Raw genomic sequence first — 19,515 nt, 5'->3', positions numbered from 1 at the left:
GAATTTAGCTCAGCATTTCTGATTAGATATCATCATTTATGATATATATTATAAAAAACAAGGTGAAAAAAAGGTGAGTTGATCCTCTGGATGAGCTTTAGTTTTATATATGATAATATTTGGTAAGATAGCAAATTGAATTGTACATATCTGAGTTAAATGTTATCCTCTCTCATTTGCTTACTTTTTGTGTGTTGACTGTCAATTCAGTGAATACCCTGGGGGCTTTTTGTTTGTTTTTAAAGTGACAACGAGTTAGAAAATTATAATATGAATAAAGTTTATCATTTAACGAGGATCAAGATTAAAATGATGACTTTTGCAGATGAAAAAAGAAAGGAGTGAGAATTAAGATGAAGATGAAGATGAAGAAGATGCTTATCTCATGGAAATTGTCAGGGTGATGAATAAATATTCAAATGATCTGATAAATAAAAGTCAATATTGTTATCATCACCTTGGAACAGCATTTTCATCATCTCATTTTCTTTCTTCTTCTCTTTTTATCAACCTTTCATGAACTTTCAGAGCTGAAAATTTGTGCTGAACTTTCCTCTCTCTCTCTCTCTCTCTCTCTCTCTCTCTCTCTCTCTCTAATTTGATGATGATGATTTTCTCAGTGTATTGTTTATATTTCATTCATTTTATCATCAGAATCAACATCATCTTAGTCTGTTTTCGCCAATTTCATGGTAATTTTTAACCCTCAGGCTGTTTCCCATTTAATACTCTCACTTAGTTACATGATAATAAAAAGACTGATGATCGACAAAATAATAATAATAATATAATCTATGAGATGACCACTTGGATTATTATGGAGGGTCAGTTTGGTTAGTATTTTCTTTGAGTATGAACAAAAAAAAACCAAAGCAAACTCATTGTTTATACAAAATCATATCTATTGTCACAAGAATAATGGTTATTACTGATGATGAAATGATTTATCATCATGGTTATCATGTGGTATATGAACTTGAGGAAGACTCAACAAGGTGGTTCCTACTTTTATCCTTGAGACTTGGGATGGATTTGCTTGGAGAGATGAGATTAACTAACATGATATGATATCAACATGGTTGGTGTTTTTTTCCTATTGTTTTTTTTACCAAAAACTGAACATGAAGGTGCAGGGAAATAGGAATTGGTCGTAGGAGTGAATTTGAACAGTCTTGACCACTTGATATGAGATCAGATTGATAAATAAGTTGATTTAAAGATCAGGAAGTAGACAGGGAGGTAAATGATGATGATGATAATTCTGATTGGGAATATGAAAAGATGATGAAAAATAATAGCCCAAAGATCATGAAGGATTATCTTTCTCAATGAAAATATAACCAAAGATAAATAATGATCAACATGGATTCAGTTTAATTCACTTTGGTTCATAAGTATTATTTTCATTTTTACCCATGAAATTTTCATTGAGAAAAAGATGGCGATGATTTTTTTTCAGATTCGCCTCTGGTTTTCTGATTCTTTCCTCATCTCTCATGCTGTTTTCATCGATTGACTTTCCTATTCTCCTTCAGCTGATTACATATACTTTCTCATCATTCCAATTCTACAACCATAGAACTTTAGATTTCTCCAGTTATTCATTTTCTATTCATTTCAAATTCATGGGAAAATAATCATTTCTATTCAAAGTTCTGTTATACAGTTTTTTTTCACCTTCCGGACAAAAAGAAACAAATAAACACTTCATCTTATCGTTGACACTAATAATCGATCACCAAGACAACCTCTTGTTAGTGTCTTACCTGTTCCCAGGTAAGAAGGAATAGATTTTTTTTATTGATGGAACAATTTTATTCCATCATTATTTCAATCTCTTACAACTTTCGTAATTGGCAATTCTGAAACTTATCAGAATTATCTGATATCTCTTGTTATCGTTGGTTCATTTATGACAAGAACGGTCAATATTCAATAAGTAAATTCTGTAGCTTATTATCATATATGATAACCATGTGATTGCTTGATAATGTTTATTAGTTGTAAGTTGGTTAATCCGTAGACTATTAGTTGATCATCAAGTTAATCACAATGGTAAACAATGAATATCATCTGGTCATGAAGGTTTTCAGTATCAGTGATTAAACTCATCACCTTGATAGTGAAAGTTGATGACAAAAATTAGGTGATTAGTTGAATTGATCAGAGTACAATGATGAACAGTTTAGACATAAGAAGTTACTATCATCAGAAACATGGTCAACAATTGGTCATTTTATCAACAAGTACACGAATTAATATTGATTATGTTTTGTTTCCTTGACTTTGATGGGATGAAAATATTTTCATATTCTAATGGATCAAACTGATCAGAGACTAACCCAATTGATGGTTAAATCGATCATGTAAACATATAACAAATTCATATTTCAGATACTTAATTCAGAATTTACCATGAATTCACCATGAATAAGGTACCTTACCAGAGGGAAGAAGATGAGGAAATATCAGAAATCTAAATTGACATGGACAAGTTATCAATTGAATGGTGACATCAAGGGAATCAACTTCATCTCTGATCACTTTTTTTTCTAGTTAATTTACCTTCAAATAAGTTAGTTAATTGCAATTAGTTTATGATCAATGAATAATCACCATGAATTAACTAGAAACAAATGATAATCATTACCATTTATATGATAACATTTTAGTTATAACTGTCAAGCTAATTCTGAATTAGATGGTGAACCTTTTTAAAGGTAAATCAATTAGTTAATCATTTGGTTGGAAAGTGGAAGAAAAAATCAAATTAACTGATTAAAAATTAATCCACTAATCGTTATTATAACAAACACAAATAAAGATTAAACTTTATATGGATAATTTAATTGTGAATAATTAATCTGACCAATGGTCACCTTGGACTTTATTAAACAACAACAACAACAACTGATCATATTATTTTCATCTTGTCGTCAAGTTATTAAGTTAATTAATGTTTTCATTGACTTAAAACCTTTTTAAACAATTAATATTCATGATCAACATGATGTCTATATATTAATCATGATGATTGTTAAATGAATACATAATATATTGAATTAATCCTGTGGGTGGGTATTCATATATTATGGATTGGAAATACAATTGGTATGATTATCATTCTGAGTGTGTAAATATGTTTAACATTCATTGATAAAAGTTAATTCATTTGAAATGATGAGGTTTACAATCAAAATGGTTAATTTGATTGTCTCTAATTGTTGGAATTAACTTTTAATGATAATTATCGGACGTACATGATGAAACTCCCATGGTAATGGATGGAAAGACTTGGTCAACTGGTGATTCTTTATGTTAATCTAAATATTCATTGGGAAATTTTGTCTTTTTCATGATAATCCCTCAGTTTTCATGGGAAATATTTTATATATTTAATTCATTATATTGTCATTTGATATCAATTCAGTAATGAGCAGATTAAGTTAATCTTTTCAACTGCAACTTGTAATTCAAAGTTTACCGATTATCAAACTGCCAAACATGAAGAGAAACAATTTTTTCACCAAAGAAAAGTTCATATCATGAATTTTTCAATCAAGAATTCAGATTAAGCATGATAATGGAATACAGAGTAAAAATGGATAAAGTAAAAACTTGGAGATACTTTTTGTTTCGTTCACAATTATTGTTCAATTCCCAGGGAATTTGAATTGATAAATTAAATAATAGAAAAGTCCAGACAAAAGAATAGCAAAAAAAAAGTTCTGTTTCATGATAATTCAGGGTAAAAGGTCAATTGATATCCAATATGTTTGGAAATTGAGTCGATCTAAATAAAAAAAATATTATTTTCTATTAATCAGTAGACTTGAATTGATCAGAATAAATTTGAAATGAATCGATCAGATTAATCTGCTGATTATCATGATGATGATTAAATTATTTTCAAAATTTCAATAAATTCCATTATCTTTTATCAATGTGATAAATAAAATTTACCATGATGAAAATTTATTCATCTGCTTCCGTTTCAATGAAATTTGATAAAAAAATACCAAATCTTTAAATGAATACAATGTAAATGAAGCTTAAATTAAAAAGAAAATCATTGATTCTCAATTCATGACGATAATTTCAACTGAATTATCATGTAGATTAAATATTGATGATAATTATGATTATCGTCATCATCATGTTATATTTATATGATTATTCAACTATCCAAGTCCCATGAGTTATTTACTTATGCATATACATATATTTTCTGATGTGAATTCATGGTTGTTCATGATAATACCTGAACAGATAGAGAAAGAGAGAGAGATGAGCAAATATTATCTCTGGATGAGTTTTATTCATTTCGTTTTCTTTTTTGTTCTATCTTGGATTTTTTTCCCTTCATCTTTCAATGAATTATCCAATTCCAATAATGATATTTCATCATGATTACATAATGAATTTTACTGAATTTACTAACCTTGAACTCTTAAGCTTACACGAGCATCTTGTATTTGGGTGGGGTACTGATCACTATAAATACATGGATATAACAATGAGCTTTTCAAAGTATTCAATGGTAGTCCCATGAAAGTGTTTCATATGCTATTCCAATTTCAATGTTAATAATGACTCTAAATTATCATGAACATCTTGAGGCTTTCATTATCGATATGCTCGTGATTGTCTACTGATGAATAATTGAACCCGAAAGCGGAAACTTTTTTCTTAGAAGAAAAGAAAATGCATTTTCCTGAAAGTTCAGGGACGCGATACATAAGTTTAGTTGAAATTCTACAGGATTTTCAATGTATATTAGTTATATTCTTGGCAAGAGATAGAGGTAAAGTTCATTGGGAGTGATGCACATCCATATAAAGAAAATAAAGATAATCGAGAAAATGAAAGAATATGAATTTATCATGAGTCTCAGTGAATAACTTTCTTCTCTCTGTTTCTATTATTTTGAAGAAAATGAATGGAAATCACCATGATATTGTTATTCTGTCTTTCTAATGGCAATTTATTTCGACAAGAGTTTTTCGAGTCGAGTTTCAGAGAGAGAGAGAGAGAGAGAGAGATAAATGATGTACCTCTCGATAGATTCTCCCTCTTCATATTCCACTTGAACTTGCGATCTCTCAGAATTGGTTCTACTGAAATTATTGTTTTCCAGGTAAATTTCTGGGAATAAATGTTGATGAGAAATTCTGATGAATGTAATAATTTGTTTCCATTTGGATTCGATTAAATTTGCAAGTTTTTTCTCAGAAAAATTCGAGGGCAACTGATATTATCACATATTCTTATATTCTGATATTGGAAAAAATCATCATCATGGTGATAGCAATCGATCCTCAATTCTTTCATGTAATTAAAGGCCTTTGTGTCAGAATTTTGAGTGGCATCTGTTTTGAAATCGAAAACTTTTCAAAAGTTCTGAAATCATTATTTCTCATTCCATGATATCAACAATTTCAACTTTGATCTTCATATGAAGGAAGGGGAAAAAACTTCTACCATGATGAGGAGTAAACATCTTCCCTTTTTGACTTGAGAAAAAGGGGATAAAAAGAGAGAGAGACAACATAATCTAATCTTGGAATCAGAATAGCATGACAATTCTGTGGATGCCTGAGTATTCACATTGTTATTTCGAAGTTGAATAACTTTCATTGTGACATCTTAGTGATTTTATCTCCTTCATCATCAGATGATTATCTTATTATTGGAAAAGAATAGAAGCAGAAGCTTGACCTTTGTCCACTTGCAATGTTCTAATTGACAACGAGAAGAGAAAAAAAGAAAAGAAAATTCAAAACAACGAATAAGAAATTGAAACAAATTTTTTTCTTCTTCAATTCTGTTATTCAGATTTACCATGAAATCCAAAGGAAATGTTTTCAGAGGGATTGTTTTCTAAAATAGGTGAGAGAGAGAGAGAGAGAGAATCAACATCAGATCGTCACATCATTTGATTGTTGGAAATTCATTTGATTATAAATACAATTTCATTTGATTGAATATTCAATGAACTTTTTTCTTCAGCAATTCTATTTCCAGTTCACTTTCGTATTCATTGTTATATTTAAATTGCAGAATCGTGGAAAAGTTGATCAAACACTGAGTTCGCAATTTAATTGAGATTATGATTCTCTGATCAATCTAATTCAATGTCTCATGAAAATTTCAAGCTCTTTACTATCTTCCTCTTCTCTCTCTCTCTCTCTCTCTCTCTCTCTCTCTCTCTCTCTCTTGTCATGAGACATTGGATATCAAACTTTTCATCAAACATGGTGGACATACAGGGTATTTATATATGTATGCCACCGGAATTGATATCTTCCGGTAGATTCAGGAATAGTATCTCAGATTCCGGAAATTTGTTCAACTTTGTATTGAAGTGGAAACAGGGATAAAAAGCCTGAAGATGATGATGATTAGAGTGAATAAAAAGTTCCTAAAGTAAAGTATTGAAGTAACATGAAAATTATTGTCCTCTAATCATCATGTTCATCATCATCATGAATTTCATACTTGATGTAATAATATCACTATTACATGACAATAATATAAAAGGATAGATGAAACTTTTTTTTTTAAACCACTGGACATAAAGGTCAGTGGTTTAGTTTTATATACAATGTAAACAATGCTGACCTCATCATGAAGGCAAAAGCTAAAGATGAGGAACAAGAAATTGTATCATATTGACCAGTGAATATCAAATGTCCACTACTAAGAAGTAGGAAAATAAAAAGCTAAATGAACATACAGAAAGTCAATGTAAATACCCTGAGGTTGTAGATAACATCAACTGAATCATCTTGAAATAACAAATTTCTAAAAATAAACACCAAGATAATCACTTAGATAAACTTGGTAACTATAAAAATTCAATTTCTCAGTTAATTGTGATCATCAATTAAGGTCAATTAAGAGAAGGATAAAATTCATTCAACCAGAATTGAGATATTAGATAGATAGACAGGGAAGGTGAAGATAAGTTCTAAAAGTTTTTGGTTTTTAAGTTTTTTTTTCCAGAACTTTGAAAATTCATGAGGATTTTTTTTCTTCTGAATCAACATTTTCCTCTTCATGTGTTATAAAGGAAGTGACGTGAAATTATATTATCAATATATAATGAATACTGATCAGTATTATTAATAGAAGCACGTTAATTTAATCAGGCTGGATTTTCATGAGTGTATTTGAGTATTGATAATGTTTCGTGATTCTGTAAAGCGTCTTAACATGACGTTGACAATGAGCAGGGAAAACAATAACAACCGGAATTCATGGGGAAAAGTTCATTTCTCCCTTGATGTGACAGCAGAAAAAAAATAACTGTTAAAAGCTCTGAAAGAAGGAAGAAGAAGATAAAATAATCTTGCTAACCTACTCCCTTCTCTCCCTAATATATATACACATTTTCCTCTCTTACATCATCTTCATGAAGCTTATCTTTGGGTATTGTTCAGTTCTGATTCAGATTCACATACACATAGAAACTTAGACAGAGAGAGAGAGACACATATTCACTACAGAAATGGTTCCATCCATTAAAAAATTGCTTCTTCTTCATCATCTTCAAAAGTCTTCATGATGATATTAGAATCTGAGAAAAGAGCTATATTTATCCTCTCTCTCTCTCTCTCTCTCTCCGTCTCTCTCTCTCTCTCTCTCTCTCTCTAACTCCCTCTTTCATTTCACTTTCAATCAAGACAACGATTACTCTTATCATCATTCCCATCATCCGATTCTGATTGTTATTTGTATCATCATCTCCCATAGACTTTCCTTATATCTCAATCTTTAGCTCACTATCTTCATTGTATCTTTATGGTGGGTATTCATTGCTGTTGTTGTTGTATTATCATAATGTATTTACATATTATCTAATAGTTATCTCTCTCTCTCACTTCGTGTTATTATTATATAATCATTATTGTCTCGAATTTAGTTCAATGAACTTATTTACTTTGGCAATAGTTGTAATAATATTATGAGAGAGAAAAAAAAGTTCTGATCTAATTTAATGTTTACCATCATATCAAAGTTTTCACATTTCAATGCTTCTAATATCAATGCGAATTGATTACAAATTGGTTCAGGTTAATGTTAATCATGATTAGATTTAGTTACATTTTCAGATTGGATTAGATTGTGAAAGAAACAATTTAATCAAAAAAGCTTCATCTTCCCTGTGGATTAATATTACATATTATCAATTGTTCATCATGATATTAGTCTGATTTTTTTGTTCAATTGATTGAACGTTGATTTGATTACGATTTGAAACTTTGAAACTTTCAATAGGTTTAAATATGATTTAGTAAATTTGGTTAATTGTTTTTGTGGACACTCACCAATTTGTGGTACATCGTAGGGTCGACTTGACCTTCGGGCGATCCGATGAAATAAACTCTCAAAATCTTTGGGTGTTTTAATGTTCATTTCATTAGCATCATTATTATTGTATGTTGATGGTTGTGGTGTTGTTGTGTATAAGGATGATGAAGATGATGATGATGATGATGATTGTTTTGGTTTGTTGATTTGCAAATAATGAGATAATTGGGTTGGATGATGTGATGATATAAATGAGTAATAGGAACCAGGGGACACTGGTGATGATGTTGCTTCTGTTGCTGATGGTTGTGTTAAAGGGATGAAGACAAAGATGACAAGGATAATGGTGATAATTGTGATGATAATGATGATGATGATGTTGATGATGCAAGTTTTTTCTCTGATGGTAAATATGATTTTGAATGTGATAAAAGTGTTGATGAAGTTACCGGTAATTTAGATGATGATGGAGATAATAAATCCGGCCGAGAATCGGTTAGGAAGATGAAGAAAAATCATCTTCTAGATTATCAAGATTACCTGTTGATAGGAAATAAAAGGTAAACAGGATTTGGTAAGATGAGGATGTTCAATGGAGTTTAAAAGATGGAAGAAGAAAAAACAAAATTATCGATTTTGAAATTTAAAAATCTTTTTATTCTGATATCAAAAATATTCATCTTTCAACTCAAGGGTATATATCATGAAACTCAATCACCATCATCATCATCATGAACCATTGATCAACATTCAATGTTAATTGTATTCAACTGAATTTCAACAAGTTTCATTTTTCCATTGAAACTTTTTTCCTATCATGAGATTTTACCTCTTTGTTTTCCTCCATTTACTCAGATTTCATTGTTTAAAGGTTAAAGGGAAAAGGTTCATATCATCATGAACAATGATTGATTTTCATTTTTTTAATTGTCAACAATTTAGAGAAAACAATTAACTATTAATGAAATAATTTCTAGGCTTAAATATTGTCACGTTTTCATTGCATTAATTGTATAAGGATTTTGGATCTTTCATCGAATCGATTTCAAGATTAGCCTGAATTTTTGTTCTAATCGGCCTATGGAATCAATGATTTCATGAATGATATCGAGAGTGGGGTGGGTGGAAAGATGAAGAATCACATGTTGAGGGAGGGAGAAATTTTCGAATATAAAAAATGAACTTACCTAAGGAACTAGAAGATAAAGTAACTTCTTTATTGTAAACATTATCGACGTTCTTGTTGATAGAGTTATAATCGTAGAGATTTTTGATAAGATTATTGTTATTTCCTTGAGTACCCGGCGGGTTAATGGCCAGGGTACAGGGGACTCGGTGTAGAAGGTTAAGAATTAGAATAGTTAATAAGAAATTCATTGGTTTTCTCAAGGTGGGTGAAAGTAATTTGGTTACAAGTTGATGGTGGAAACGAGTGGAAAGAGTGACACCAGAATTGTATTGATCCTTAATCAGGGATAATATTGAAATTGTTTCAATTGATTGTGAATTTTGATTTTGTTTATTGTTCCAATGGGGATAATGTTCACGCCGGTGAATTGTCTTGTGTTGGGGTGGATTTGGTAATGGTGATTTCCATAGACTCTGGTGTTGGTGTTGTTGATTATTTTGCCACCGAGATTGTTGAAATGGATGATGAAATAGATGATCAATTTGATTATTGTTTTGATTTTCTTTTGATTGTGATGAATTGTTGATGAAAGATGCTGATAGTTGATGATTGGTAAAATTGTTCTGTTGATTATTAGTTGATGATTTGATAGTTTGCGATGACATTTCGCAAGGTTTGACCTGGTCAACATCGACAGGCAATCGGCCAATCGTAAAGGTAATATTTAGATTGATAATTATTACCAATTTACAATGGAAGACAATTAAAATGATTAACTGTTTTTAACAATTATTATTATCAATATTATCCATTAATAAGATAATTTAATTCAATGATCAACATATTATTTATTACCTTGGGTTTAGTATAGTAACAATTTAGTACGATAATAAAATAATTTATTTTTGACAATCAATTTAGCCACATACACACACACACACACACAATTAACACAATTAAACACTCACACTCAAAACAAACAATTTGTTGTAACAATTAAAAAGTTGTTGCAAAAATATATTTACTATTAATGTTTAAATTTGCATAACAATTAAACGATGGTGATGATAATGATGATAATGATTAACACAATTACTTTTAATTATTGACCATTACGATAAATTTTAAAGATTATTAAGATTATCGTTTTCAATGGTTATGATGATGATGATTGGAAAATCACAAAGGCTTAATTGTAATTACAATCGACTGGTAGGAAATTAAATTGTTCACTCGATTCATGATTTAAGTTGTAATAACTTTCCAAGTTAAATGTTGATTGTTGGTGGAGTTTTGATCAACTATGTGTTTTTGTTTCCCTCTTACGATTGAGCTTGTTGATAGACAACTGCGCAATCAACGATATGATGATGATGATGATGATGGAAGATGAAGAAAGAGAAAAAGAAAGAGAGAATGATAAAAGTGACGCATGAACCAGATCGAATTGAATTCGAAGGAAAGAAAAGAATAAAAATTCTGTTGTAATGTTTTCGATTTATTTTCACCATTTGTTTCTCCATGAATCTCACTCATAATCTAAATCGGAATAAGAATCATTATCATTTCTCTTCATCTTTCTCATCATCATTCATCATTCCGATGACCATTACCTTCTTAGATTCTAAAACTATTAGTGGTTCCGGTGAGATTGATAATAATACAAGAACAGATAAAGACAATAGATATTAGATGAGAATGAAACAACTAAATGAATTTTTGTTCTCAGAACTTTTTTTCTTCTTCTTCTTTTTCTTCATATTCTGTGCTTTGAATTTTAGATTAAGATGAACAGAAACATTATTCTCTCATTGGGTGTAAGAGGAAATTGTAGTTATATCATCATGATGGAGGAAAAGAAGAGGTGGAAAAATTGACATTAATCAATTGTGTCATTTTCCAAATTCATGATTAACCGATAATTATTGATCATCTCAACTCTTTCCATGTCCATCAGCGGGTGTTAAGGTAAATAATAAGATTCCAAGTTCCGGTCAAGTTTTGTTTGTTGATTCCATTTGAATATTATTTTCAACAATGATCGATATCTTTAACATTGTAATCATATCAAAAGGATGATAATTTAATAATAGGAAAGATAAAAATTCATTGATTATCTGAGTAAGTCGGAAGTTGGATCAAAAATTATTATTATTATTTATCAATATCAAAGATATTGGGGTGATAATGAAGATGGTGGGTGATTGTCAACAAATATTATTATCATTTCCGACTCTTCCCTTTCCCCCACTGGACAATGGCTATTATTTATAACTATTATCAGAAAATTACTATTACTTTTTTTTTCTTGTTTATTATCATGATAATTGTGATGATGTTTCAGTGGTCAAGATTGAGATGAGACTCAAGAGTGATATTTATATTATATATTAAATATATCAAAGGGTAAAAGGGAAGTGGATTTGTGAGGGTGGAGGTTTTTTCATGTTTGGCTTAACTGTTATGTTGAACATCATGGTGGCGGTGGTGGTGTGTGTGTGTGTGTGTGTGTGTAGATTCAAGTTAAAGTGTAACTTGTAAAGTTGCTACTATTTGGTTGTAATAATAAAAATTAGATTCAGATGATGGTGGATGAGGAGGAAGAGATGGAAAGATGAGGATGGAGATGAGGATGAGGATGAGAATGAGTAAAAAAATGATAAGATGAAGAGGAAAGGAAGAGATGGAGTGATAAAGGGATGGGTGGAGGTGGAAGGAGGAAGAGGGATGAAAGGGAGAGGCCAATGGTTAGAGAAAAGCATAAACTTCCACCCACACACTCGGAGATATAAAGACAAAGAATCATGATCAATCTGGAAAATAACGATAAATGATAAGAAAAGAACTTTTTTTCTCCTTCATCATCATCATCATCATCATCATCTCTATCACATCTCATGGGCGAATACAAGTTATAGTTGATGATTGGAAATATTTTTTTTCCTTTTCTTTTTTATCTTCATTTTATAAATTCAATTGAATTTACTCATCATCATGATGGAAATAATTTGAAATGGTCATTGATGATAAGGAAAAAGACAATAAGAGTTGGTGATGACCAGAGACTCATTTTAATTTCTTATGGTCAATTTTCAAACTTATTTAGTTTCTCATCGTCTTTATGATTAATCTTATCAGAACTTTTTTTCTCCTTCAAGATTCGTCCTTTTGTATTTATCCTTTTCTCTTGTTGATTATTATTGTTTTCGATAAAATAATGTAAAGAATAGAGAAATTCACAGTTAACTTAATCTGTCCAGTTTTCTTTTCTTTTGTTCGAATTTCGAATGAAATATTTCACACCCTTGGTCAAGATTCCTTGTATGCTAACATAAAATATATATTCCAGTCAAGAGACTCTCGGTGGTTTTAATTATCCAATCAAACAAATTTCTTTTCAATATCCGGAAATAGTTGATATAGATTCTAAGATGGAGGTTGCATCCCAGACACAAGTCGATTGGAATAGTAAAAAGTACTGATAGAGTGAAAGGTTATTCTCCCATGTTCGTCATCATCCGTTTCCATGATTAATGTCATGAATGAGAAGAGAATATTTCATTGAGAGAAAGTTTTTCGAATTCATTGTCATTGAATATCTTGTCTGACATTTTAAAGAGAGAGAGAGAGAGCGAATTGAAATCTCTGAATAGTTGAGAGTGGGAATGATTTCCAGCAGGGTGGAAGTGCTAAAGGAGCAGGAAAACGAGGAGGATAACATAATGATCGTAGAGAAAAAAATATGAATACAAAAGAATTGATTAAATTATAAGTTGTGGGGAAGAGAACGAGACGTAAAGAGATTCATGGTGGAATTCAGGAGAGAGATAGTGACGATGATAATACGATTTAAAGATGATAAAAAAGATGAATATTGATAGAGAATAGCAAAAAGAGGAAGAGGGTGGGTGGTGAAGAGAAGGAGGAAAAAGATTTTGGGAAGTTACGATGAGAAGAGTATTGAAAAGACAAGAGATTCTCATGTCCATTCATGGAACGGAAATGCTACATTCGACTATAGTAAATGTTACAACTAAAAATAGAAATTTACGCTCGATCGATATACTTTCTCTTCTTTTACGATTCTCTTGTTATTTTGGTTATCATCTTTTTCTCCCTCAGCTCAATCTCTCTAGTTCACTCTAACCATGTAACTTTTTCTTTCTCTTTTCATACTTGCGCGTGGATATTCAGAAATAAGCCGAATAAGTTGACTTAATCTTCGTGCTCATCATCCATTGTCATCTCTGTTCTCTCCATCAGTTCGAAAATCTCCCTCCCCAAAGATCGATAATGTCCAATCACTATTTCGATATAAAAAAGTTCTCAAGATTTTCTGATTTGTTCACTTTCAACGGCAGAACTTCAGATAGTCCCTGACAGGCCAATAGATCGACTGGTCAAGAAATTAGTATTTTCCATGGAGCTTTTCAATTCGTGGTCAGGCCAATTTCTGATTCCAATGTCTCTTCTCTCCGTCATAACTTTAAATTGTTTCCAAAAAGTTGATCCGTACCAAGGAAACTCTAGTGACATCTATCGGTGGTGATTAAGGTTAATTTCCTGATCATAATTGGTTAAAAGAGTTTAATTTATATATATATGATTTAATCATAATATTGGAAATAATAACAATAAATTCATTAAAATTACATGATGATTAACAAAAAAAAACTATATGATTAGCTTTGAATTGACAGATGAATGAAGGCTTTTAAAGAAAGTTGATTTAGTTGAATTATAAAAGAAAATGATTAAAATAAGATTATTGTGAATGATGATTAGCATTGATTAATTATAGTTGGTGTTTGTGATCGAGATTTTTCCCATTTTGAGATAATTCCAAGTGGAAAACACATAATTCCGGAGATCATGATAACCGAACCAGCGAGATAAAAGGAAGCATCATACGAATTGGTCACATCGAAGAACCAACCTAATCGAAATAAAAAATAAATCGAAGAACAACAATCAATTAATCAGTTGAGAAATTAGTTAATTGTTACTATTTACCGGCGATCGGACCACCGATAATTGTTGCAATTCCCTGAGGAAGTAATAATAATCCAAATGCGCTGGTCAGTCTTTCCAGGCCAAGAAGCTCAACAGTTATTACCGATCGTAAGGCCACAAAGCAAGCTGATTAATTGAACAATCAAATGGTTAATTGTAATAATAATCGAAAAATGAATCATATCGATCAATTATCCCTCTAATTTAATAATAAGATTAAATTTCTTTTCGTTAATCAAATTGTAAGCCAAGTCTTCCTACTATTAATATTTTACTTTTTATCTAAAAAGTATTATAATAGATTAAGTTTTCACTTTCTATTAATTATAATCTTAACGAGATGATAATTAGTTGATTAAGTTTATCTTAATTTCTTCATCATCATCAACACACTAATCTAATAATCTAATAACGATGATAATCAAATCACATGGAAATGAAATCACTTGTAAAGGGTAATCAATTCATTTGGAAAATATCAATATCTTCAAGATGATTAACTAAAAAAAGGATAAAGAAAATCAATTCAAGGTTAATCCAATAGATTAACCCGATTGTGAATCAATAAGTTGTATTAATAATTACCTATTGAGAAACCAAATAGTGAACAGTAAACAACTAGACTAGCAAATGTAGTACAAATTAAGGGGGACAGAGTAGTGACCAGTCCACCGATGACCAGGGCAACGTTGTTAATAATTAGTGGCCTCACTTTGGGTGAATCGGAGATCCAACCACAGAAAACCCGACCAACGGTATTGGTAATCCCGATGATTGATAAAAGTAGAGCACTTTTTTCAGGACTATTGCCTAAGGGGAAATAAAGTAAATTGTTGTTAATCAGTTAATTGTCGTTTGTCACAAGTTTTACCGGTAGAAATTTACAAAAAATCTTAATTAGTGATTGTAAATCAACAATATAATTAAATGTTCAAGTTTGTACTTTGATCTTAAAATGTATTGGGGAAAATGATTACAAAGTAAACTTAAAATGATTAAAGACTAAATTTTGTATATTAGTTAGTTAATTGTTTGAGTGGTTGTTGATTGCTTATTGTGTTATAATTATAAATGTGTGTTGATTAAATTGATTATGAATATATCTAAGTTTGCGAAAAAAGAAAACAAAATTAATTATTACAATGAAGATAATGATGATTGTTGATTGTTGATTAACAAAAATGAGAGTAAAAATGAGTTTCAACAAACTGGTTACATTGATTGTTGATTAAATTGCAAACAATTACAAGCTTAATCATCAACTTTTTAATAGTAGAGATTAACAATCAAGGCTAAATCAGGGATCTACTCACTATTATATAACTTAATTAACACACACAGGTGAGAGAGGGAATGATTAAGATTAAGATGAGAATCTTGAAACCTGATGAAGTGTCAATTTGGTGACAATTATCATCGATAGTAATTTATTAATTGCTCAAGAGATTAAGATAAAGGGTAAAAATCATACAGCAAATAAAAACAAAACTAAATCTACTTGAAAACGTTAATTGTTAAACTTAATTGTCTACCCAATCATCAGATTTGATTGTATACATCAAGACCTTTGCAGTCAATTACTTTTTTTTAACCTTAAACAATTAAATTGAACAAATAAGTATCAATTGTAATTGCATCTAATTGACCTTTGCAATTAAAGTACTAATTGAAATTAGAAGGTGTGAAGAAAACAAAAAAGAGCCTATCTAAGGTCTACAACAATTAGTAAATTGTTACATTGATGATTAACATAAGAACAACACTTTTTAAGAGGTTCATTTGATTGTTGGAATTGATTGTTGTTGTTAGAGGGAAATCAAATTATTGCTGAATCAAATTAAGCTCTTGATTAAGTAGGAGGCAGAAAAAAATTGATGATGAGGTCGATGATTGATACATTTAATTGTGAACAATTAAGTTAATTTAGTTCACGATTAACATGAGTTTTGAGCAACAATCTAAAGGTATTGGAAAATCTGAATAGTTAATTGTGAGCAGTCTAATTTTGAGGATTTAATTAAATTGGTTTGAAGATGATGAAAGGAAAAGTAAATTAGTTGGAAATGATGTGAAAATTATTAGTTGATTAACTTTGATTGTTAGAGTGGTTTTTCAATTGGATTGTTAATTGTTGCATCGGAGGCACTTGAATTGATTCATCTTATTTGGTTGATTAGCATGTGATTTAATTGATCTACTCCTGAATCTGTTCATCTAACATGCTAACTGATTGAGTGAATTTTTTGCATTCTATCAGATTGAGAGAGGGAGAGAGACGTGTGACAATTAGTTAATTGTCGTCTTCTTACCGATATGCATGGCACGATCAACGATGTACATGAAGGGGATAAAGAATCCGAACAATGTTAAGAAGCCACTGACACCGAGAAGTATAAATGATGGACTGAGAAGAAGCGACAAATCCAATAGTTGAACACACGAAGTGGCCTCTTCGATAACTGATTTTCGACGATGTTGAGAGGACGAAGAGGGTGAGGATACATCGTGAATAAAGGTTGAGGCCAGTGGACGTTTGGTGTTGGCTTTAAATTCTTGAAGGCTAAGGGTTGAATAGAGAATTTCATTTTGGAAAACATAGTTAATTCCAAATGAATGAGCTCGTGGTCGACGCGAGGAATGAGATGACGATGAAGAGGGAAGATGTTGATAATTGTGACGATGGTGCGATGAATTGGAATGAGTTGCAGATCGAATGTAACGATAATGATTAACTGAATTTGAAGTGGTTTTTTCACTCTGTTTATTGGTTGAAGGTCGACAATCACCACTAATTGTATATCGACGATCTTTTTTATATCGACGTGAATTCTCATTTGACTCATAGTTACTCGACTTATGAACACTATCCATTAGACCGACACTTTCTTCATCACTTTCGGCTAACCAGCTATCCTTTGACTGTCCAAGAAGTGGTTTACTCGAACCGTCCGATCCACGATCACCCGTTGACGATGAGGTTGATGATTCATCTTCACTGGGCAAGGGACGAAAAAGGAATCCAAAAACAGCGCAGTTAAGTACAATCCCGGCCAATATTAGTACACAACCTCGCCAATGATATGTTTCATTTAGATATTGAATTATTGGTGCCATAAGAAAAGCACCAACACCCGAACCACAAACCGCGATTCCGGTTGCAAAGGCACGACGACGCTCAAAATAATGTCCAACCATTACAATTGCTGGAAGATAAATAAATCCTAAACCAATTCCTGTAATAGCAAAACAAACAGTAACCAAATTAAATATTTTTAATCAACACTAACGATGGTCAGTTGTCCAGGGAAACAAATATATCGTTACCTGCAAGGGCACCATAGGAGAGACAAAGCCAAGTGACACTGGTTGCAAAGTAAGAGATGATAAAACCAAGAGAGGCAATTAAACTGCCGATTATTGTGACAATCCGACAGCCATAATGATTAGCTAAAGTAGAAACCAATGGACCTTTAATTGGGAATCAAAGTGAGGAAACATGATTAATGATTAGCACGTGAAAGTGATCAATGAGTTAACTTACCAACGAAAAGGTAAAATCCAGCCTGAAGTGATCCAATCCAAGCGGTGGTTCCTTTGGGTTGCTTGAAATCTTTTGAAATCTCAAGCATGATAACACCGAAGCAGAAAATGATTCCATCAACGATAACATTACACATGAAAGAAGCAAAAACAATGACCCAACCCCAAAGGGAATCACGCTGACCATTGGTCTCATTAAAATCAACTGAGGTTTCATTTGTAGCACTACTATTGTCCACTGAATCAATTGAATTAACCGAATCATCAACATCATTTCCTGGTAAATTGTTCACCTTAAAGTCAATCTCTTTCATGATCGATGTCGTTGACGATGTAGACGTTGTTGTTGTTGTTGGTTGAGGTGTTGATTTAGTGTCCATTGTGGTTGAGAGTAATTGTTGTTTATCAATTAGAGAAGATGATCTCTCCTTTGGATTAAGATTTTCCATCCGGTTGATTTAAGTTTAGAATATGTGATTAATTAAATTGCTTCTCTGATGCTTTTATGGTCTTTTCTTTTCTCCTCGTTATTGCCCAATGAATTTGCTGCTAATCAACAAGTGATTTAATTACCATGCGATGTTCAGGTTCCAATGTTGATCCACTTATGCAAATAAAAGTAAACAAACAGAAATTAATTATTAACTTTACCATTTAAATTAATAGATTGTGATCAAGGTGATTGTGTCTAAGTGAGAAAAAAGAATAGAAAACTTTTAATAAGAGAGAATAAGTTAAATTCTAATGTAATGAAACAATTGTAATTTCTTTAAGATACTTGAATGGAAGGAGAAAATCATCTGGTAATTTACTAAGCAAGAGAATCTTGAATGGAACAATTTTCTTAATCTCTTCTTGTTTTTATTCTTGCAAATTAGGAGAAGAGAATCTTTTTTTGTTCTATTCTCTTATTCCATATTCTTTTTCATGAGAAACCGAAACGATAGATCATGAGGAAGGTGGGTTATGGAGGAGGAGGAAATGATTCTAATCAATCTGAAGGTGTGATCACTTTACATCAATGGATTTACTTGCTGATCAACCACATTGGTGATCATCACAATAGATTAAGACTCAGTGTCTCTCTCTCTCTCAACTCAGATAATAATAATACACTTCATGAGATGAACACCATGAACAATCATCATCATCATCACATAGACACAATCAGAATAATTTAAATAAGATTAACTTACCTTTAGAAAAATGAAATCAACTGTTGAGATTTGAAAAGGAAAACATATAATCAAAATTGACTGGAAATTACTATTATTTAAATCGTTGGAATATTCAAATTAATCACATTTCACTGTTTAACTTTTGTAGAATCATAATTAACACTTTATTAAATTACTCACTTAAATTAGAAAAATCGATTAAAAGTTAATTATGGTCAGTTAATTAATAGAAAACAAGAGTAACAATGTTGTTGTTGCTTCCAAAGAGTTTACCAAATATTAGAAAAAAAAATTTTCTTTTTTTCTGTTGACATGTGACCCGAAATTGTGATAATCTTTTGT

At 31.0% G+C, this 19,515-nt stretch overlaps 2 protein-coding genes across 2 annotated transcripts in view; both read right to left on the bottom strand.

Annotated features, from left to right (window-relative positions):
- Positions 1-10,793, bottom strand: part of LOC128387555 (phosphatidylinositol 3-kinase 2-like) — a 37,685-nt gene extending 26,892 nt beyond the window's left edge. The window contains 4 exon segments of the mRNA XM_053346757.1: positions 8,331-8,599; positions 8,659-8,812; positions 8,815-8,853; positions 9,501-10,793. Of these exon segments, the coding sequence (XP_053202732.1) occupies positions 8,331-8,599; positions 8,659-8,812; positions 8,815-8,853; positions 9,501-10,107 (1,069 nt within the window). The 5' untranslated portion in view covers positions 10,108-10,793.
- A 3,244-nt stretch (positions 10,794-14,037) lies between these two features.
- LOC128387647 (monocarboxylate transporter 12-like) lies at positions 14,038-19,447 on the bottom strand. Its single transcript, XM_053346881.1, has 7 exons — positions 19,192-19,447; positions 17,997-18,599; positions 17,780-17,923; positions 16,765-17,688; positions 15,041-15,265; positions 14,456-14,581; positions 14,038-14,378 (listed from the first exon to the last, which is right to left on the bottom strand). The coding sequence occupies exons 2-7, from the start codon at positions 18,442-18,444 to the stop codon at positions 14,224-14,226; spliced, it is 2,022 nt and encodes a 673-aa protein (XP_053202856.1). The 5' UTR covers positions 18,445-18,599; positions 19,192-19,447; the 3' UTR covers positions 14,038-14,223.
- Positions 19,448-19,515: the final 68 nt, after the last annotated feature.

The sequence above is a fragment of the Panonychus citri genome, unplaced genomic scaffold (genome assembly GCF_014898815.1).
Source record: "Panonychus citri isolate SS breed McGregor unplaced genomic scaffold, ASM1489881v1 Contig00092, whole genome shotgun sequence".
Classification (NCBI taxonomy): Eukaryota; Metazoa; Arthropoda; class Arachnida; order Trombidiformes; family Tetranychidae; genus Panonychus; species Panonychus citri.
Note: the sequence above shows the minus strand (reverse complement) of the source record. Positions and strands in the feature narration are given on the sequence as shown.

Excerpts from the sequence above, each read along its gene's own strand:
- LOC128387647 (XM_053346881.1), bottom strand. The coding sequence starts at position 18,444 with ATGGAAAATCTTAATCCAAAGGAGAGATCATCTTCTCTAATTGATAAA. Across the intron at positions 17,924-17,996 it reads TGGATTTTACCTTTTCGTTG|GTCCATTGGTTTCTACTTTA; the intron begins GTAAGTTAACTC and ends TCCCAATTAAAG. Across the intron at positions 17,689-17,779 it reads CTCCTATGGTGCCCTTGCAG|GAATTGGTTTAGGATTTATT; the intron begins GTAACGATATAT and ends TTGCTATTACAG.